The sequence below is a fragment of the Homarus americanus genome, unplaced genomic scaffold (assembly GCF_018991925.1).
Source record: "Homarus americanus isolate GMGI-L3 unplaced genomic scaffold, GMGI_Hamer_2.0 scaffold18789, whole genome shotgun sequence".
In the NCBI taxonomy this organism is placed as follows: Eukaryota; Metazoa; Arthropoda; class Malacostraca; order Decapoda; family Nephropidae; genus Homarus; species Homarus americanus.
In genome coordinates, this window is record NW_024728725.1 from 235328 (window position 1) to 258097 (window position 22770).

Genomic DNA, 22770 nt, shown 5'->3' on the forward strand with positions numbered 1-22770 from the left:
AATAAGAGAATGTAGGAGGAGGAGAAGGGGAGCCAGATGTGTGTGGGTTGGGGAGGGCTGGTTGGAAGATGAGAAACCCACGCGGGAGATATATATAAAGAATAAAAGCATTCTAGGATGAGCGAGGGTGATCGACTTGGTGTGGGTGGGGGATGGGGGAGGGTGATTGACTTGGTGGGTGGTGTGGTGGGGGGTGTAGTGAGGAGTGGGTGGTGGTGGGTGGGGGATGAGGTGGGGGTGAGTGTGGTGCTGGGGGGTCTAGTGTGGAGGTGAGGGTAGGGGTGGGGGGGTTATCAGAGATGGTGAGCTGCCCTGGCCTGGTGAGTCTGGCAGATCGCTGACGGCAGCACGACCCCGCCGCCCTGCTCAGCCACAACACATCATATTGAACGCTGGGAGTGGAAAAACACAAACATACACACATGTATATACACATATACATACACATGAGCGCATACATACACACATGTGAACGCATGCATACAAATATACACATACATACATACATATGAACACATAAGCTACTGTACACGCACATATGCACACATGTACACACACACGCGCACACACACATATGTATAGATACACACTTGTATACAGACTCAGATGCAAGTCATAGTCCAATTCCTCGAAGAAAAGTTGAGAGAGAGAGAGAGAGAGGGAATTAGGGAAAATTCTGTTAAGCTGAAAAATTTAAAATACTTAAGTCTGAGAATTAATAGTCCATCCTGTTTCTCGGAAGAAGGGAAGAAGGGAGAGGATGGAAGGGGAGAAAAGAGAGAGAAGGGTGAAGGAGGAGGAAAAACAGAAGGGAGAAGAGGAAGGGAAGAGGAGAAAGAGAAGAGGTGAAGAGGGAGAAGAGGAGAAAGTGGGTGAAAAAGGGGAAGGGAAAGGGGAGGCTGGATAGAAAGAGAACTTACGGAAGAAAGTCAGTGAAGAATAAGACATCGTGTCCAGTCGAGGGTTGAAGGAAGCGGAGGAAAAACTCACAGATCTACAAGTCCAGTTTATGGGGAATGAGACAGACAGACAGAGGAGGACAGAGAAAGAGACAGACAAGGAGAGAGGGGGTGGGGGGGCAAAGACAGATAGAGAGACAGACAGACAGCTTACTAAACAAACTCTGTGAAGCAAAAAATAAATCATGGTTTGGTCGATAGAGGAAGAATGATGATGATGAACTGTGTGTGTGTGTGTGTGTGTGTGTGTGTGTGTGTGTGTGTGTGTGTGTGGTCAGATTGGAGGCAGCTTGTGGGTTGTTTGGGTTCTGGTAAGGCCATTAGCAAGTCATAAACAAGAGTGATATGCTCCACAACACCTGCTGCCCGAGTTTTGGTAAATGCTGTCCACTGGGGCATGTTTCCAAACATTAAAAGGTCGCACCGTCACCCACCCACTCACTCACTCTCGGTCGGTCAGTCGGTCGAACACCTACCTCCTCCCTCCTCCTCTCTACACCCTCTCATCCTTCCCTCTTTACAAAAGTGGTTATAAAATAATAATATTATTCGGCTGTAAGGAGAGACGCTTGAAGACTTGAGAAACAAACAACAAACATTCTCTCTCTCTCTCTCACTCTAACTGTCTCTCTCTTGTCTCTAATTCACGATTCCCAAGTGAATAATTACCTCACTTTTATCGCGGTTGTTTGCACCCTGGCCGCGGCCTCACTAAGCTATCCAATAGTTCCCTCACTCCTGAAAGACTCGCTTATCGACGTGGGTGATGAGATCAATTTATATCAGTCGAGGCGGTGGGCGGCCGAGCACTGTGGGACAGGGTAACGCACACAAGCATGGATGTTTATACAAAGCCAAGGTTGCTTGCCCCGAGGCGTGCCTACTGCAACACTCCCCGCCTCACGCTAGCGTCCTCCATCCATAATGTTTCGTGAGTTTCATGGCCTTGGCATGTTGGAGAGTTCCCCAGCTTGGGGTTACCGTCACCTTGCTGAAACTGACATTCCATTGACGATAGAGAGTTCCACGTTTACCCTTCTCCCCTCCTGTGATGAATAGATGAGAGAAAATTCCCGTGTTTGTTCTGTAAAATGATTATGACAGACTCTGTCTGCTGTTCAGGCTGATAATCACGTGTCTAGGATTTTGAGCGAAGCTGAGAGGGATTTTGCCTTGGCGTTGCGCTCGGAGAATTACTAGTAATATAGATAACCGCTTCCAGACTACACTCCGCGATATCTATTGTATACATGGTGGCGGGTGACCAGCAGCCTGCCAGCCACCACCACGTTCTGAGTAGTTATGTAAATGGCCGGGAGACACCGCGACCTGACTATCGCAACACAAATATCACTACAGATATCGCAAAGAGATATCTCTCCCAAGATCTGTACATAAACAAGGACTGAGAGCGTTGGTTGAGGGGAAACGTATTAGCGCGGGGGAGGTCGTGGCTAGAGGGAGTCATGACGCGTCGGACAGACATACGTTGACGTATAAGGATTTTTTAAGGAATAGGGAAGAAAAGGTCATGGATAGGGGCAGTGAGTGACGCAACAGACAGAAATACATTAATGGATAGGAATTTTTTTAGGGTGTAGGGAGAAGAGTGGGGAGAAAAAATGAATGACGTATCACACAGACAGACAAACAGAGACGAAGGCGGATGGTGGGGGAGGGGAAGAATACGGAACAGAAAGACGATTGAAATAAAATATGGCGGGAGGAACACTGAAAACATAGAATTACAGGAAAGAAGAGAAGATAAGGATACTCAACTTTTCTTATGACTATAAACAAAAAGGGAGAGAAGATAACGATAGAGACAGAGAGAGGGGTAAGGATGACTGACACTTTACATATATAAATGAAAGAGCGAATTAAGCAATGAAACCTAAGAATCGTCGTGAAATATCGTGCATCAAGTGTCGACGATATAAGAGGAGGAGAAATAAACACAGGAATAAGGAGAGTAAATTAATGATAACCTTAAAATACTTAGAGTGATAAACAGGGGAATTAGCATAATACTGTAAATAGACCATAAATATAGGGGAGAAAGGGGGGGGGGGTAATAAAAAAAATATAAATAATAAAAAAAATTAAGAAAAAGAATATTATTTTCCTTCAATAAAAAAATAGCAATAAAACAATTACTGTTCAGTAGGAGAAGAGGAAGATACGCAAAGTGACGTAAAGATTAATAAAAGTGAAACAGAGAGAAAAAGTTAACTTACAAAAACTAGGTTAACTTTGATGGTCTAGATATGCAAATGTGGTGATAATTAGCTGAGTTGTTGCGAAGCTTCTGTGTATCTGTGTACCAAATGTGAGAGTGGTAATACAATTGAGGTTACTAGGTGAGGTTGCGTAAGAGGAGAACAAGGGAAGATGTAGAAGAATTGGGAGACGAAACATAATAATTAAAGGAAAATAAACAAAACAAAGTCATAAATAAGACGGAAAGGTAATAAATAGGGAAATAGGAGAAAGGGGAGACAGAGAAACAACAGGAATGTGGAGATGATGAAAAAAGATACACTGGTAAAGAGATAAAAAATATAAGAAGAAGAATATAAGAAACTGTGAAGAGAGAGAGAGAAAGAGAGAGAGAGCGAGAGAGCGATCACACAGAAGAAAGTTTGAAAAGAGCAGAAAACATAAAATAAAAGAATGGTGGAAAACAAGATACGTCAAAAAACAAAACAGACGTAGAATAAATATGGATAATGGAGAATAATGAGTGTAAGAAGTAGAGAAAGAATATGGGGGAGGTGGGAGAGAGAATGGAGAAGTGTGAAAAAGATGCCCTCAGTAAGAGTTGTGAGTAAAGCTTCGTACTCAGATTCACTCACTCGCTCGCTCACTCACTCACTCACTCACTCACTCTCCGACACATACACCCCCAATTCATTCACTTCAACCCATAACACATAATAAATCCAAGAGAATTAACCGAACATCAGTAATGAAAACAAAAGATAAAAGAAATCTCTGTAATCCTCACAAGCTCTGGCAAACAACATCTCCTCCCCCTTCCTTCTTCCTCTCCCCTTCACCCCTCTCACCCCTCCCCTCACCCCTCCCCTCCCCTCCCTTCATCCCTCCTCTCCCCCTCCCCCTCAATCACCTGGGTACAGTAAAGCAAGAGAGAGAACGACTTTATATAACCTGGATTAATGGAGTTATTACAGGGGTGGGGGGTAATGGGAGAAGGGGGTGAGTTGGGGAAGAAATATGATGGGGGGAAGGGAGGGGGGAAGAAGTCGTAAACCGGTCCAATTAGACATTGATTGTATTACCGTCTGCTGATTTATGGACAGTATCTCGCCCGTGTCCAAACAAGTCTCATTCTCGTATCTTATTCTGTTCATCGTGTCATCATTGTTTACTTAAGAGTCGTATCACTAGTTGGCTATGTAGTGTTTATTAATCCCATTACGTTTCAACTTTTACCACGATCATCAAAATGACACACACACACACACACACACACACACACTACATCCTTGACCACCGAAGGGTCAAGACGTACCGGCGCTCCTCTGGGAGCAGCCAGGTCAACTGTTATGTTGGCCCATACTAACTCCCTCCCCTGAACCCTCCTCCCCACCGGAATATCAACAAGTTCACGCCAGAAGTTACAATTTCATTTAGGAAAGGAATGGAACCAGTGTTAAACAGAGGTGAACAGTGGTGAACAGTGCTTAAGTCAGTGAGAACAACTCAACAGTAACAGTCGTACCCAAGTTAACCTTCACACAGTGAGGTCCCAGGTACCCAGTGATAACGGCCCGTGAGACCCAACAACAACCAGCGATGTGCTAATCCGTCTACGATAGGAAGGCCTGGGACCACACCTCACTCATATAACACCATCTGTGAGGGAATTACTACACCACGTCAAGTCCCTCATAACACCATATGTGAGGGAATTACTACACCACGTCAAGTCCCTCATAACACCATCTGTGAGGGAATTACTACACCACGTCAGGCCCTTCATAACACCATCTGTGAGGGAATTACTACACCACGTGAGGTCCCTCATAACACCATCTGTGAGGGAATTCGTACACCACGTGATGCCCCTCATAACACCATCTGTGAGGGAGTTACTACACCACGTGAGGCCCCTCATAACACCATCTGTGAGGGTATTACTACACCACGTGGTCCCTCATAACACCATCTGGGAGGGAGTTACTACACTACGAGTTTGCTGTTCAACACCTACACGAATCTGAATATTCACTGTATGTTCCTTTACCTTTCTCTAATGAAGGCTTTTGTTAAACCACCAATGTATTTAATAAGTCATTTATGTCCAATGTATATTTTCAGCCTTCGGGCTGCAGAACTTTTTCAATAAACCGTTAATTATTATTATTATTATTATAATTATTATTATTATTATTATTATTATTATTATTACGCACACACACACACACACACACATATATATATATATATAGATGCGCCTCCCTCTCCCCAAACAGTCCACAAATAGCACACGACAGACACACCCTCAAATAATCTAACAAGGGTAAGATATAGGGGCAATATTCTCCCTAAGATGCTCTCTCACCCTCCACTTTCCGTCCTTCAGCCTTCTCCTCCACCCACACTTATTAATACCTCGAGTGTGTGTGGGAGGGAGTGTTTGTGGGAGGAAATGTTTGAGTCCGTGGAGTGGGATGTGTGTGTGTGTGTGTGTGCTTCTTTGTATGTGTGTGTGTGTGTGTGTGCGCGGGCTTCTTTGTGTATATGTAGTACGTGTATATTTCCGTGCGTGTATGTACCGATGTCTTTGTGAGTACAATTACGGCCAGAATTCCCCAGATAATTTAGTTAGTGTTTGCGTATATACTTGTACAGGGTGTATGTATATATATATATATATATATATATATATATATATATATATATATATATATATATATATATATATATATATATATATATATATATATATATATATATATATGTGTGTGTGTGTGTGTGTGTGTTCCTAAAAGCCTCATAAGACGACACTTGCGCCATCTATGGAGCAAGAAACTAACTAGAGGGTGGTGGTGCCAATGAGGGTCGTGGAGGTAGGGAGGGAGTGATGGGGGAGGGAGGGAGGTGGGCGGTAGGTTGTGGAGGACGAGGGAGGGAGTGAGGGAAAGGGGAATGACAGTGTCAGTTTATTTATTTTTGTAAAAGATCGGTTTTTTTTCACGTTCTAGCTATGTAACAATGTTCTTATGTGATTAAATATCATGTGAATAATTCTTTTACCAATATTAAGAGGTATGATTAGTGTTTGGAGGACAGTGTGCTTACGTAAACAAGGAGGACTATGGTGAGTGTTGGCACCCCAAACCCTGTGCCCAGTGGGCTTCCACCAGTGCCAATGTCGACCAACGGCTGATGACAATCCGCTTTCTCTCTGTCCTCACGTTGTGACTCACACACACACACACACACACACACACACACACACCACCTGGTAGGAATAAGTATCGAATCTAAAAAAAAATCTTTATATTATTTTTTCCCTTGAATATTCCTATTTTTTTATCTTTTCTTTTTGCTTCTAACAACACACTGATTACTTTGAGCCAACACACAAACAAAGGACCACAGAGAGCCACCTGTCCAACCGCAAAGAAAAACGCCGACAGGTTTTGGAAGACTGAACGGGTATGTTGAGTGCGCCCGCGCATGACTGTGGTCCAACAACACAGAGGAAATCCCTATAATGAGGTCGTCCTTAACTTCAGCTCATTAAGAGTTTTATCTAACATACAGGTAAATGTGCTTCCGGCCGTGTCATTATACAGTCACACACAGCCACTCAGGTGAGTCTAATTGATTTAATCGGCGGAAAACCCTTGCTCAACTGTGAATTTAAATTTCTGAAGAAAAAAATATTACAGTGGAAATGAAAAACATTTGTGTAAGTTTCAGTGTATTGTATTGAAAACGTAATCATTTGCTCTGTGTTGGTTTATGCGAGTTAATAGTGATCTTTAGTAATGACGATATTTCGTTTTGAAACTGAGAGTGGTTGAATGGGCATTGGAGGTATTAGCATTTAGTAGTAGTAGGCTAGTAGTGAGAGTAGTAATAGTAGTAGTAGTATTAGTCACTAAATGCCGCATAGATCTGCGGCTTAACTAACTCAACACAGCTAAAGTAGCTACTTTTGTATTAGGATATTTAGTTTTAAGGTAATAAAATGGCGGCGAAGGTGTGGCTATTGGGGGAGGCTGGAGGCCACGTTTCCACGAAAAAAAGTAGTAGTAAGAACGGCAACACATATTCGTAATACCAGTAGCAATAACAAGCAACAGAAGCGTAACAAACGCACCAGCAACAGTGTTCTCTCAGCAGGGAATAACAAGCATTGACAAATGACACTTGCAACACACACTCTCACACACACACACACACACACACACACACACACACACACACACACACACACACATACACACACACACACATATCTAGAGTAACACCAGCAGCTGCGGGACTCCTCAAAGGCAGACCAGATCAACACCATCTCCACGAGTCACCCACCCTATCCCTTCACCACCTACAGACTGACCGACCAACGACACCCAACCGTTCCTTGCAGCCAATCTCAGTCACACACAGGATATCCTGAATGACGCCAGCTCAAGGAAATATATATATAGAGAGAGAGAGAGACAGAAGGAAAAAATAAACCTCTTCCCTTGTCTTTTTCTTTCCTACTTGCCACACCAGAACCTCTAAAAGCCCTCAAAATATCGAGGAGGTTTCAGTGACGGAGATATAGAGTGATGGTGAGGAAGTCACCCCTTCATCGTCAGCTCCCTCCCCCCCCTCCCCCAAGGTTAGTTTGTTTACACTCGCCAGCTGACATGACCTGCTTTTGCCTATTTGGAAATTTCGCTCGTGGAAAGAAAAGAAAAGAAAGAAAGCCATGGTCAGGCTGTTTTGTGTGTGTGTGTGTGTGTGTGTGTGTGTGTGTGTGTGTTTTCTCTCTCGTATTCTACCCCAATTGGTCGGTGATGACTGGTCTACAAGTGGTGATGATATATTGCACTAATCACACTCTGAAAATAGCAGAACGGCAAAAAGTGGATGGAAAGGAGAAGAACAAGATGATGATGGAGGAGGTTTTCCGGCAGATGAGAGCTTGTCATGAGTTGGCATTATAAGTGTAAACACGCACAATCTTATACCAACACGCGGTGGGTGGGTGAGCCTCAACCTACGCCAGGGGGGAGAGGGAAAAAAAGATAATTGATGGAAGTAAAACCTAGTCGGGACCTAACATCTTGAGTCCTGATTCTCAAAGGTTCGTATGATGACTATCCTTCGTCAGGATCACATGAAGATTAACCACCCCAGATTAACCACCTTAACGCTAATCTAACATAGCCATAACCTAACCTAACCTACCTTACTATGACCTAATCTAACCTCACCTAACATGATATAACAAAACAGAATCTAACTTAACCTAAACTAACCTAACCTAACCCCCTCAGGTAGCTTTAGGGCGTTTATTTATCAAGTGAGATAAGCTGGGGTGTCTGATCTTCATGTTATCCTCTCGTAACTGAAGCTGTAAGGAAGCACTTAAGAGAATGACATAAGCTAATACACAAGAAAGAACGTCTGCAAATATCATTAAATAATATAATGAGACTACTTCACCTAGACAAGTTCGTTTAACAGGTAAAAAAAACATAGGGTAGAGAATATTTCCCTAAATATTCTTAATCTTGATGAAATAAATTGTTTGTTTTCCCTCCCAAGACAAAAGAAAGAACACACATACACACACACACACACACACACACACACAATTACCAAAAAATTAATTACATATAAAAAATAAATGAACACCTCCCCTTCACCCCCTACCCCCTTTACCCTTACCCAGCACTATTATCCTGTCTTCCTCCTTGACAATAATTCTTCAACAATGATAATTACCTTCTGAGAACTATTCCTCCCTAACAGCCTTCCTTGTCTGGTAATGACGTCTCAGTATCGACCATCCTTCCCCACACTGTCTTAGCCCACCTCTTCCATAGTCTATATACGAAATTTTGTGCCTATTTTTCACGTTTCGTTACTCTGAGTAGATGTTAGTCATAGGTGAGATATTTAGAGTATACAACGTCATATTTTCAGATATAAATGTAGAGGTGTATATATAGCGAGCGTGTACATACATACATACATACATACATACATACATACATACATACATACATACATATATGCAAATTAACAGATTACCTCTTTACGTCATGTCTTTCGGCACTACCACCAGGGTACACACACACACACACCTCAACCATTTTCCTCACCCCTACCACCTTTCACCCCCTCCCCGTCCCCTCGACCCCCTGTACCCTAAGAACACCCCAAAAGCAGCCTTATTACTCTTAAAACACTACAATACACTGAGTTAAGGGTCGCCCCGAGGCACTGTACCAAGCCAATAGACTAGCCAGGTGGTACCAAGACCCAGGGATCAACGCTGGTAACACATCTGCATACGTATTATCAATTGCAAGGAAGGGGAGGGCCAGGAAAATTTTGAACGAAATAGAGGAAAATATGATAAAGCTAGAGTGAAGAAAGGGACATAAGGAAGGAAGGAAGGGTGAAGATAGTGGATAATATATATATATATATATATATATATATTTAAGATGATGGGTGATAAAGGAAGGGGAGTATGCTAGTATATAATGAATGAAGGAATAGAGAAAGGTAGTGATGTTTTAGGAGATGGTGTAGACAAAGACAGAGAGGAAAAAAAGTAAAGTGAGGATATAATAAAAGCTCTGAGTGAAAACGTGAATAGAAGATAAATGCCGATAAATTTTAATATATAAGAGAACTAACGAGAAATGGGAATATTTACGATAGACGAAAATAACAAAGACTAAGACGAGTAATAACACAAAAGAGACGCACAAAATGGGGGGAGAGAGAGAGAGAGAGAGAGAGAGAGAGAGAGAGAGAGAGAGAGAGAGAGAGAGAGAGAGAGAGAGAGAGAGAGAGGAGGGTGGGATTATGGCGGTCGAGATTTCAACCTGAAGCACAAAAAAGTAGAATTAATTGGGGATAGATAAAGGCAGAGAATGAATTTATACTGTACTTCATCGGATGAGTTGGGTAGTAGGCGGATGTGAGACAGAGATAGGATGAATGGGAGGCAAAGATAATAGGTATAGGGACGGGGAAGAGAGATGGGGTGGAATGAGGGTGGAGAGATAGGAGGCAGAGATAGGATGGAATTTAGGTAGAGATTAGAGAGATGAGGTCAAATGTGCCTCTCTGTATCGCCATCAAGAGTCTCAATGTAGCAACAACAATGATTAAGGTTCCAAAAGGTCACTTGGACATCCTGAGTCATCGTACCAAATGTGTCGAGTCATTTGTTGCTTTCTCCTCCATGCAAAAATATAAATAAACATCGTTCATTTAAAACCAATTTCTTAAGTTTGTTTTCCCTCGATAAAACTTGCTTTTGGGTTTGTTTTAACTGAGAAATCTGTTTGTCTTTCCCATTTCCCTCTCAATAACACCTTTTTATTATGATTTTTCTAATATATAACTGGTTTATCATACTTAAAATAAGTTTTCCGTACTAACTACTTATATGAAATTGGTTCTAAAACCTATTTCTAGTACAATATTGGTTTATAAAAAAAATCTGCCTTATCATCCCTATTTCTAATGACATAAACTCTGAATATTCCTTGTTAAGCCAGTTTATATTAGCTATTCCTAAGAAAAATGTTTACGTCACCTATTCCAAGTAAAATTATCTAACATTTCCTCAAACATTTACCAGACTTAAGACTTATATAAGGCTAGTTTCTTATGCATTCTTCTAAGGCTAAACCCACATCATATTTACCTGAGCAAAACCAGTTAAATTAATGAACCCACTTCAGGTGACACATCCTCAGAATTTTCTTCAGTAAAAACCTCGTTCAACTGTAGCACTTAAATTCTTATCGTAAGTGCTTGAGCGCGTGATACAGATACTTGGTTTCTGAATACTCTTTGTGTGTGTGTGTGTGTGTGTGTCTGTGTGTGTGTACATGTGAGTGCGTGTGTGTGTGGTGTCAGTGTTATGTGTATATTATTGAATACATACGTGTGTGTATGTGTTTATCCATGAGTGTGTGTGTATACGTGCATGTATATACGTAAGAGTGAGCACGTGTATGTGTGTGTGGGATGGATTAACACAAGTGTCTTGGTGCAGGAAAATATTGGGGCAATGTATTCAACAGATCTGGGCTAAAAATATACTTGATATAGTCTTGGTAAAAACAAAGACATAAATGTGTATATACAGTATATGTGTATATATATGTGTATATTACTATGTGTGTATAAATGTGTATAAATAAGACTCAGTATGTGGTTTCATGGTTTGTCTTCCTTTGTCTGGTTTAGCTGGATACATGTATTGTGTGTGTAAGAGTGCGTGTGTGTGTGTCGTTTCTACATACTGTTTATACACACGCAAATACAAATAAAAAAATAATTGAGAGGAATAGAACTACACCAACACACACACACACACACACACACACACACACACACACACACACACATAAACACACACCACCGTCCCCCCAACCTACTGGAGACATTACATCACCCCACTACCCCTCCTCCGCCCATTCCCGACACACCCAAAACCACTACCGCTCCCAGCCTACCTATTCAACAACTCCCCACTCATCAGCCTTGCAGCCAGTACACGCCAAATAAACAAGTGGGCGATGAAGAGAGACTGACAGCCGGGAGCCCACATAACTAACCTAACCCGCACGGAAGACGTCTTGGCCAAGGACAAATTGGGTCTCCAAAGAGCTGTATTGAGGCGGTGTTGTGCGCGGTGAGGGAGCCTTTGTGCCTGTGACTTGCTGTTGTGTTTGTGGAAGGCCAGCTGCGGCGGTGGCCACTTGCTGTATGTGTGTGTGTGTGTGTGTAAATCGCAATAATGATTTGTATACTCAATGAAAATAAAAACAATCTGAATTACTTCTCATATTTGTAAAAACCTCTGAAGTACAGTTTATTATTATTTAGTTTTGTCTGATCACTCGTCATTATTATTATTATTATTTTATTGTGATGCCATTACTGTATTATAATCAATATATTATTTCACCTATACCATAATTATTGATGTCATCATTATAACACTTAATATTATCATTATCTTTATTATTATTATTATTACTTCTTCTGCAGTTACACATCTTCTTGGTTTATGACATTATAATTTTCCTCAGATTATCTTATTCATCACAATTTACGAATTCTCTCCCTTCATCTAAATCTTCACAGACACTCTTAAATTCCGACTTAGGTCTCTTCAACTACTGGGAAAAACACCTTAATTTATTCTATAATGACTTTATTCTCATTTCCCACGTTATCTTTAAAATATTTCTGGCTATATTTAACACAATTTATATCCCGTGACTTTAGGGGGATTATTATTTTCTTTATTATTATTATTTTTTTTTTGTTTCCTGCTGAAGGTAAACTCGTGTAAATTGTCTCGGTTGGTCTGCATCACGGAATGGTAATCACACCTTAATGTTCCGGCGTACCTGTGAGTGCTCCTCCAGGTGCTCACATATCCACCTACAACTCGTCATTTTCCCCCGTGTGTATCTCTGACATTTACGACGATATTTTAATTGCAAACGAGACGTAAGTAGCGTCATAAAACCATCATTAAGAACCCCTGTCATTAACTGGCCAGTCAATCCATAATAGAACATAATTGAATACCGTTACTGACCCCCTCTATGTGTGTGTGTGTGTGTGTGATAGCGGCCACCAGTAACACATAATACCGATGCTTAATGAGCCTCATATCTGCATTAATATTCCAGAAATAATAATGATAATTATATCCTCCAGTTTCCGTATAATGATCTCGTCTTCACACATTCCCACGTCAGTTTACGCTTGATATGATCGGTGAGACAGGAAGGCGTATTATAATGAGTGTTCCGACGATGCTAGCCCTTCCAACCCACCGCTTGTACGACTGACTGTACGAGTGACTGACTGACTGACTGACTGGTTGACTTAAGGACCCTGGCTGGTAACGCTTGGAACTTATCGGGTCATTATGTTCCGCTTCCTGCCTCGAGGCCTCTACGCGCTGGCTTCCGCTTCCACACCTTAATGTAGGAACAGGTTTTCCCCTTTTCTCATCTCCTTCACGTTTGTCGGTGTTGATGGATTTCTTTGATTAACTTGTCGCTATCGCTTCTAATGAGCATTTTAAATATAAGTTTACGTTATTCCCGTCGTTTAACAGAGGATAGATTACACGGTACACACGGCCCACGTCCTCCTCCTCAACGCAGGCATCCGGACACGCGCGTTGGGGGTCAAGAGAACAGTTGGCCAAGGGTCGTAACTCAGAGCCGCGGAAATAGATTTGGCCGTGACATACCCCGACTCCTGGTTGAATATTCCTAATTTTGGCGTCATTCTCCTACATTCAATCCCGTCGATATCCGCTCGGGTGGGGTTCAAATCTACAGTGTGTTCTTTTTTCCCTATTGTGGTATCAGCTGGACTTTTGCAGATGTGGGCTGATTGGTGATAGTGTCGAGTACTGGTTTAATGGCTCATGAGAAATCAATAAAACCCTCGTAACGTATTCGACCGTCTGAGTGTGTTTTTATGTGGAGTGGCTGTAATGAGCTTGTTACATTATGGTACAAAACACGACAACCGGTTTCCTAATTAGTATGAGCGAGGTTGGTGTAGTGAACGAGGTTAGCGTTACGTGGATATGACGATTGAACATATTTTCCATAGACTGTCAGTCATACCACTAACAATATGTTATATCATAAACGATTAATTTTACCAACACGTGAGCACATACACACAAACACACACACACACACACACAAACGCTACAACGATTGCATGTAAGATTAAAACGCTACAGAGATTTGAACAATTAGTTTTTTTCTTGGTATAACAGATTCGAATCCTTCTTTCCTCTATACTAACATGTACCCAATTCACTTTAACCAAATTAAATCCGAATTACAGGTATAAGTACAGGTATAATATATTTATCATTCTTTACGTTACAGTTATTGTCCTGATATCATTTTGTTATGATTTCTTATGATACAATAATTTTCTTCATCGACATAAACATATTTTTCTTCCTTCTTCACGTCACCTCAGTAAAGACATCTATATTTCCAAGCACGAGAGTTGATTTATTTAACATTATACCTTGTACTTGATTAATTTTATAGCCCTGTTGATCCCAATTTAACAGCTGGTGGTGCACATTATCCTACTGGCTAACAAATTCTTCCTCATAAATAACACGCAACGTTACGAAGCTGTCAACAACCATTCCCGTCAACTCATTTCTTTCTTTTTTTAGTATATATTATGGTCAAAATATTATATAAAAGTGGTAGTCAGATTTTAACTGTTTTTTAGGATATATTGAGTTCAAAATATTATATAAAATTGGTAATGAGGTTTTAATATATTTTTCTAAGGTGTATTTAAGGTTAGAACGTTACATAGAAATAGCTTTGAAATTTTAATGTAATATTCTTTTTAAGAGTTTATTATAGAAAGAGTACTGCATAGACGTAATAGTGAAGGTGAGTCAAATAGCAGTGAATAAAAAACAGTAAACAATTATTAAAGTAACACTGTTTAAATTTTTATATAATTTCCTGCAGTTAAAAATGACCGTGTGTTTGTTCCCAATCTGACTACGGTATATCTTAATTTCGTAGTAACGATATAAATTTACTTCTTACGATATTTCATTAATAAGAAGAAAAAAAATAATAACACCAATGAACCACATTCACCCAAAAATATTAACGTAGATAATTCCCTATAACAATAAAACTACAGCTACAATAACCAATAAAATATCAATACGATTATAGGAATAAATAATGTCACTGAAAGAGTAAGTGTTCCTTGTACTAGACGCACTGTGAGCCATTAATTACTATATAATATAAATAAAAATAAACTTCCAATTTCACTGAACATTTCTAGACATCATGGTGATATCTTTCGAGAAATTTAGGATAAAAACAATTTAGGATAAGATACCACAGGAGAGGATAATCACAGGCATGGATATCCACAATGACAGACATCCTTGATCCTTACATGATAATAATAATAATGGTTAATAGTGGGGATAGGAAAAATACTCCAAAAACAACAGAAACATCGACACACCTTAAACCTCTTAACTGTGCTTGGTGCAGGAGAGTGATCAAAATGGTGACAGTAATAATGGTTATAACAATAGGAAGACATACACACACACAGGTAACCCATTAAACAAACCATTAGTGCAAGATGGTGATAATAATGGTGATATATACTATAAATATTTTTATAAAATGGTGAATATATATAATGGTCATAGTAAAAATGGGTTATAATGGGGAGACATATTGGTGCCCCATTAACATGTCATCATCAGAGCTCAATGCAATACCCACCACCAAAAAATAAACAGACAATTGCCTCCTCCCCTCCCCTACCCTGCGAGGTAAGTTTGAGTGAGGAATAGGGTAAGAGAGACAGATAGATAGAGAGGCAGACAGAGAAAGATAGAAATACAAACAGGACGAGATATAGAGACAGATACATAGGCAGATAAGGAGAGAACAGACAAATACATAGTGAAAAGAATAGAAACAGACAGAGATAGACAGGAAGACACCGAAGGAAAACAGGTATTCATAGACAGACAATTAGGTAGATTGATATATAATATGGAGAGAAGATAAAATGATGGACGAGAAGAGAGAGAGAGAGAGAGAGGGTAACTGAGGGAGGCGCTGAAGGAGGCGGTTTTGCTTTGGGACTTTACCTGCGTGGGAGACGGGGAAGGGCGGCCGGTGCGCTGCAAGAGAGCCAAGTGGTGGTCATTTGCAACTGCTGACGAAGGTAATGGGTATGGATGTGCATGTGAGTGTGTATATGAGTGTGTGTGTGTGTGTGTGTGTGTGTGTGTGTGTGTGGGTATGGGTGTGTGTATGTGTGTGTGTGTGGGTGTGGGTATGGGTGTGTGTATGTGTATATATATGTATGGGTGGGCGTGTGGGTGTGCAAGGGTGGGTAAGGGTAAAGGCGTGTGAGCTCTAATCTCTTGAAGGGAGGGAGTGAGGGAGGGAGTGAGGTGAGGAAGGCAAGACTCATTTCTTCCCCCCCACTTATATATGGGTGTCCTTCGCTAACATAATATAAATACTCTCTAATTCTATAAAAAAAATAAACATATAAACTATTTAATATACTCAATAACTTGTTTTGATATCTTCTAAAATAGTAAAATAAATATGTATAATCTCTTGGAAAAATAATGTAGACAAGATATTCTTATTTTCTATTATATTTTATTATTTCTTTGGAACTATATGATTTTTTCTTATATAATATACTGACACATAAATTTTCCTTTCCTCGAGCTATACAAACATACATAATACATAGAAAAATAATTCTTATTTGCATATACTGTAAAAAAAATCATATTATTTACTAACATATACTTAGGGGAGATTTTATGAAACTAGCATATAGATACACGGTAATAATATATATATTTTTTATTTATATATCGAGCTTATTCTCCTATATCCATATTCCACCATAATATATCATAGATCAATATATTAGCTTCATGTTAGCTTGTTCTCTACTTCTATGGGAATTATTCTTTGATGTGTGTATAGTGCTTTACTCTGTGTTCTGTTTCCGACTAATGAGACCATCGCCGCTTGGTCCTGAATGTAATTTTTATCTGCATATCCAATATCTTGATGTGTACAACTAATAACAGTATTTTAATAATAATAATAATAATAATAATAATAATAATAATAATAATAATAATAATAATAATAATAACAATAATAATAATAACAATAATAATAATAATAATAATAACAATAATAAAAATAATAATAATAAATAATAAAAAAAAAATAATAATAATAATAATAATAATAATAATAATTATAATAAAAAAAATAATAATAATAGTAATAATAATATGAAAATAATAATAATAATCCGAGTTACAAAATTATGTAAGAACCTAAACACACTTAATCAATAAAAAAACAGTAATAAAAAAGCAAAAAAAAAAAACAAACAAGATACATAAAAAACTCCCAACTGTCAACCCAACACTAAACGTTAAAAACCATTTCGCGATTTTTTCTTCACCATTTCCCTTCATTTTTATTGTCCTCAAAAACCACCAAGAATTAGGAAAGAAAAGGTGTCGATGACGCTCCTTCCCTCAGCTGGGGCGGAGGATGTCTGGCCACGCTGAGCCAATCGTCACCCACTCCAGCCAGGTAAACGCGAGAGGATACGTCACCTCTATATACCGACGCCAGGTGTTCGTAGAGAGAACTGGGATGGGTTTTGTCCATGTGTGTGTGTGTGTGTGTGTGTTTGTGGAAGTTTTTTGATGTTTTGTTTTTAGAGAGATGCGCTTACATACATACATACATACATACATACAAACGCAAGTAATAATACTATTAGTAGTAGTAGTAGTAGTATATATGTATTGCAACATACAGAGAAACACACGGATTCAAACATACACACACACATTCACTCATAAACAACACAAAACACATACAAAAATAATAAACAAACAAGAAAAACTCAAGCAAACAAACACACAAACGTGCAAAAGCAAAAAAAAAAAAAAAAAAAAACTTGGCAAGTATTCCACACCGAGCCCTTGACTGCCTCACAAGCTAAGCGTTTATTTGTTGTTTTGTTCTTGTCAAAAATATTCCACAACTTAAGCAGGTCTTGACTGTCAGTTCAAACCAGGCCACTTGAACCTTGGTATAAATTATCACTATATTCTCTTACCTGTATCTAACTATTCTCCTTGATTTACTGTCTCTATGGAGGGGGGTAAGGGGGGTATTGTAGATCTCTTCTTTATCTCTAAGTCTCTTCTGATAGTCTCCAAAAGGGGTGAGGAACGGTAGCTGGAGGAGGAGTAACTCGGAGGTAAATACTGTGACTGACAAGACTGTTTTTTTTATCCGAGTGAAGTGTAAAGAAACAAACTGTTGAGCTGACAGAAGCATCCGAGACTGTCCATAAAGCGGCCACCAGAGGCGTCTCGTGGGTGATCACTGCATTTCGTTCACAGCTGAGTTTTTCGTTCATCCTCTCTCTCTCTCTCTCTCTCTCTCTCTCTCTCTCTCTCTCTCTCTCTCTCTCTTTCTCTCTCTCTCTCACTACACACACACACATAAATACACAGATACACACATACACACACACACAGAAATACAGTATTTACACACTCAAATAATCTCTTTCTCTCACGTCGTTGAATGAAATAAGATCATTTGCAATCGGCCAACTAATTTGACGATATGACATACATTTTTTTAGTTATTGGTACCCTACGCTCACACTCCCCTACTGCATTAAGCGCTAAAATGTTAGTTTCTCTTTCCCTCTCTCCCTGGTTCTATCTTTCTCTCTTTGTGCCTGTGTTTATGTTTGTGTGTTTAATACTACTACTACTAATAGTAATAATAATAATAATAATAATAATAATGATAATGATAATGATAATGATAATAATAATAATAATAATAATAATAATAATAATAATAATAATAATAATAATAAATAAATATATAAATAAATAATAATAATAAACAAATAAACAAATAAATAATAATAATAATAATAATAATAAATAAATAAATAAAGAATGATAATAATAATAATAATAATAATAGTACTATTAATAATAATAACAATAATAATAATAATAATAATAATAATAATAATAATAATATAAAAAAATAATAATAATAATAATTATCGATCAATCTACTGATTTATATATTTACACATCCAGGAATATGTTGAGCCATCTATAATCCCACAAATACAGCCCAGCTCAGCAGCAGCATCACATGGTCATCACTACTGCCTCACATCACTCTTTTACACGACAGTTATGTCTCTTTTCCACTCCGCTGTTGGTGACACGCGCACACGACCACGCACTGAGCACTGGTAAACATCTGCTAATAACACGCACATTTATATATACTGAGGACCTGTATTCACCCCCTCATGACACAGACACTGTTGGTCAGAAAATGCATCTTGGGACGTTCACAGCTGTTGAGGAAGTTACGCAGGCATACTCAGGCCTAGTATGCACAATTAGGTTTCAAAGGATGCAGGCAAATTACACCCGCGCTACACTTCCATCGCTCACATAAAAACAACTAATGTTTTCTTTTTACGCCGCTCCTCAACACCCGTCCTGTACCGTCTATCTCTCTACCACAGTGACCTCTTTCAGACTGTTTCAGCTGGTGATCACAACTACTCCTACCCCCCATGTGTGTGTGTGTGTGTATGTGTGTGTGTGTGTGTGTGTCTGTGTGTGTGTGTGTGTGTGTGTGTGTGTGTGTGTGTGTGTGTGATAGCCTCCGGGCACACCACCCATCGATAACAAAAACAGACGATATCATTATTTCCTTTACAGGGCACAGTACAAGTTCATTTCCATTTTAAATAGGATGTGGCAATCGATCGTGTGTTGTAAGAGACGGGAAGGAGGTCATTTGAATGTGTGTGAGAGAGAGAGAGAGAGAGAGAGAGTTAGGATGATACATCTTCCTCATCGTTAGTCTTTCACTGCTAATGCAAAATGGTTCGAGTTACTCCGGGTTTGAGCACCTGTGATAACCGCATGATTGATGAGAGAGGGAGAGGGGAGTGTAAGAGAGAGAGGGGGAGAGAAACAGAGAGTGAGTGAGAGAGACTAGTAACTAAGTATAGAAGAAATCGCTCAGACCAGCAGATGAATGCAAAAACAAACAAACACTCCACAGGCTTTAGCGAGCGATCAAGGCAGCAAAGAGGAGGTGGGAGGGGGTGAGGGGAAGGGAAGAGAGGAGGAGGAGGAGGAGGAGGGTCAAGGATGATGGAGTGGTAGTAGGGGGAGGGATGGGGGAAAAGAGGAGATGTAGGGAGGAGGTAAGGATGAGGAGAGGAGAGGATAGCGAAATGAAAGAATGGAGTAGTTTTTAATGGTAAACAAATTTATTGACAAAGCTTGGAGTACAGTTTGCCTATTCTGAGTAATTCAGTTAGGTCTTGACACGAGTAGGAGAGGAAGGAGGAGGAGTAGGAGCAGGAGGTGGGAGGATAAGTAAGAGGCGGGAGAGGGAGGAGAGTGAGGGAAAAAACTTCCCCCCGCAAAGTTGTAACACACACACGTTACTGTAGTTAATTTTCGTGTATATTTATCCTCGTTCTTACGCTGCCAGGCTCTACTGCAGGCGTGTATGGGCGTCGGCACCTCCTCCACGCTACAAATTGAAGCTCATTGGCGAGAGTGGCGAGCGTGGCGAGCGTGAGAAAATGTGACGGAAAAATGCAATATAGCAACGTGGTTCCCTCGCCTCACGTTCCTAGATAACATCTGGAGGACGCAGGAAGACGTAGAAGAGGAGGAAGAGGAGGAGCGAGGAAGAAGAAGAAGAGGAGGAAGAGAAGATGATGATGAGAATGAAGGAGCGACGGAGGAAGAAGGATAGAATAACAAACAAATGACAGAAAATACTGAGGACGTGTTTCGTACATTCCTGACTGTGGACACAAGACACGACAAGTGTTCAGTCACCTCACACACACACACACACACACACACACACACACACACACATCAAGTTGAAGAAGACGTCAGTCAGACCTCACTCGTTAACCAACCTTCCCCCCCCCCTCCTACACCATAACCCCTTCCTCACCCCCTCCTCCCCCATCCCCCCTCCTCCTCCACCACCAACAAACCATAACCCCGTTACTCCGGCGCCCTCATTCCTAGCCAAGCAACCTCGCCATCTCTCTATAAGTAGCATAAGTAGCGTAAGGTTACTTCTTTTGGTTAACAATTACCTTCTGGAAGTAGCTCCGAAGGTCATGGAAGTGAAGGTAATCTAGAAGAGGAGAAGGAGCTGCAAGAAGAGGAAGAGGAGGAGGAGGAATAGGTGATGGCGGGTGTTAGTTGTAGAGGAAGAGGAGAAGATGGTAGTGAGGAGTAGTTTCAGTGGAGGGGGTAGGAAGAGGAGGAGGAGGAGGTGAGGGGGTAATTGTAGAGGGAGAGGAGGAAAAAGTAGTAGGTCTTGAGGAGGCCTTGTTTAGGTAGCGATGAGAGGAGGGGGGAGAAGACACATTTGGTCGTGACCAGGATAGGCAGTAACACCGACAGGCCTGTTATTAGGAACAATGTGTAGTACAGGACTAGACCAAAACAATCCCGAGTGTCTAACTGGCCGAATGTTATATACATATACATGAGGCGTAGAGAGAGAGAGAGAGAAAAAAAAAACAGCAAATATTCAGAAAAAAAATTCACACTAAAATAGTCAACAAAAACAAAACAAAAAAATAGAAAAATAAAAACATATACACGCCCAAAATCCTTAAAAAAAAAGGTACACACATATCCTCTAGAAAAAAAATCAAGATGCCAGTATCACATGACTAGTCCAGGTGCCAAATGACTAGCACGAAGACACACGAGGCACCAGGAACAAACGTACCAACCCATTAAACGCCTGGCCTGCCGAACAATTGGCTCTCACCTGAATCACTTCCTTGGGTTAAACGTGAAATAAGATGTCATTGAGCAGGTTGGAACGGACGGATGGATAGAGGGAGGATAGGAGGGTAAATGAGGGGGGGTGGGTGGTAGGGAGGATAAGGGGATATAGATGTCAGGTAAAGGGTTTAGGGAAAGCGAGTGAGGAAAATTTATGAGGTAAGGAAGGGAGTAAGGAAAGGTACGGGGGTAAGGTAAGGGGTTAGGGAGAGAGGGGGAGGAAATACGGTAAAGATATAGGGAGGGAAGGAATGTAAGGGGATAGGGAGGATAAGTGAGGAAAGGTAAATGGAGGAGGAAGAGGGGTCATCATATAGACTCCCCTTATTATCTACTCCCCTCCCCTTATTTCTCCCTTCCCTTCCCTTTCCCTTGCATACCTTCCTCAGTTCTTTTTTTCTCCCCTTTCCCTTCCCAAACAACCCTCATTATTTTCCCCTCCTCCTTCACCCCCTGTTCCTCCCCTTCACCCTCCTTAACCCCTTAAATACTCCACTTCCCCATTCATTACCCCCTACTTTCTCACCCTCTCCCCTCATTTAACTCCCTTATCCCCCCTCCTCTACCCCCCTCCCCCACCATGTGTATTTATAATTGTTCTCGATGACGAAAGAAATTACACGAGCTTTAGCCTTTGGTATTATTGTACTGATACTGGTACTCTCTCTCTCTCTCTCTCTCTCTCTCAGTACACCATGGTGTTCCGACGGCACATTGGTTGAAGGGATTGCCTCGTCGTGCAAAACCTGGCTATACTGTCATCACTATTCAGCACACACACACACACACACACACACACACACACACACACACACACACACACACATATTTATATATAATGTATATAGTCAATTATAAACACACATGCAAAGAAGTACAAACAGTCATGCTGTACACATTCATTCACTAATCCATGAAACGATCCGCTGACAGATGGATAGAAACCTCTCTCTCTCTCTCTCTCTCTCTCTCTCTCTCTCTCTCTCTCTCTCTCTCTCTCTCTCTCTCTCTCTCTCTCTCTATTTTCCATATCATCCTACTCCACCTTCCCTCACTTAATCT

The 22770-nt window shown here is 40.4% G+C and overlaps 1 protein-coding gene across 3 annotated transcripts in view; it reads right to left on the reverse strand.

The window, feature by feature from the left end:
- The window catches only part of LOC121866187 (homeobox protein abdominal-B-like), a 79296-nt gene that overhangs the window by 38324 nt on the left and 18202 nt on the right, over positions 1-22770 (reverse strand). For all 3 annotated transcript variants that reach the window (XM_042365790.1, XM_042365788.1, XM_042365789.1), the window contains one exon: positions 15901-15933. In XM_042365790.1, the coding sequence (XP_042221724.1) occupies positions 15901-15933 (33 nt within the window). The remainder of the gene's footprint in view (positions 1-15900; positions 15934-22770) is intronic.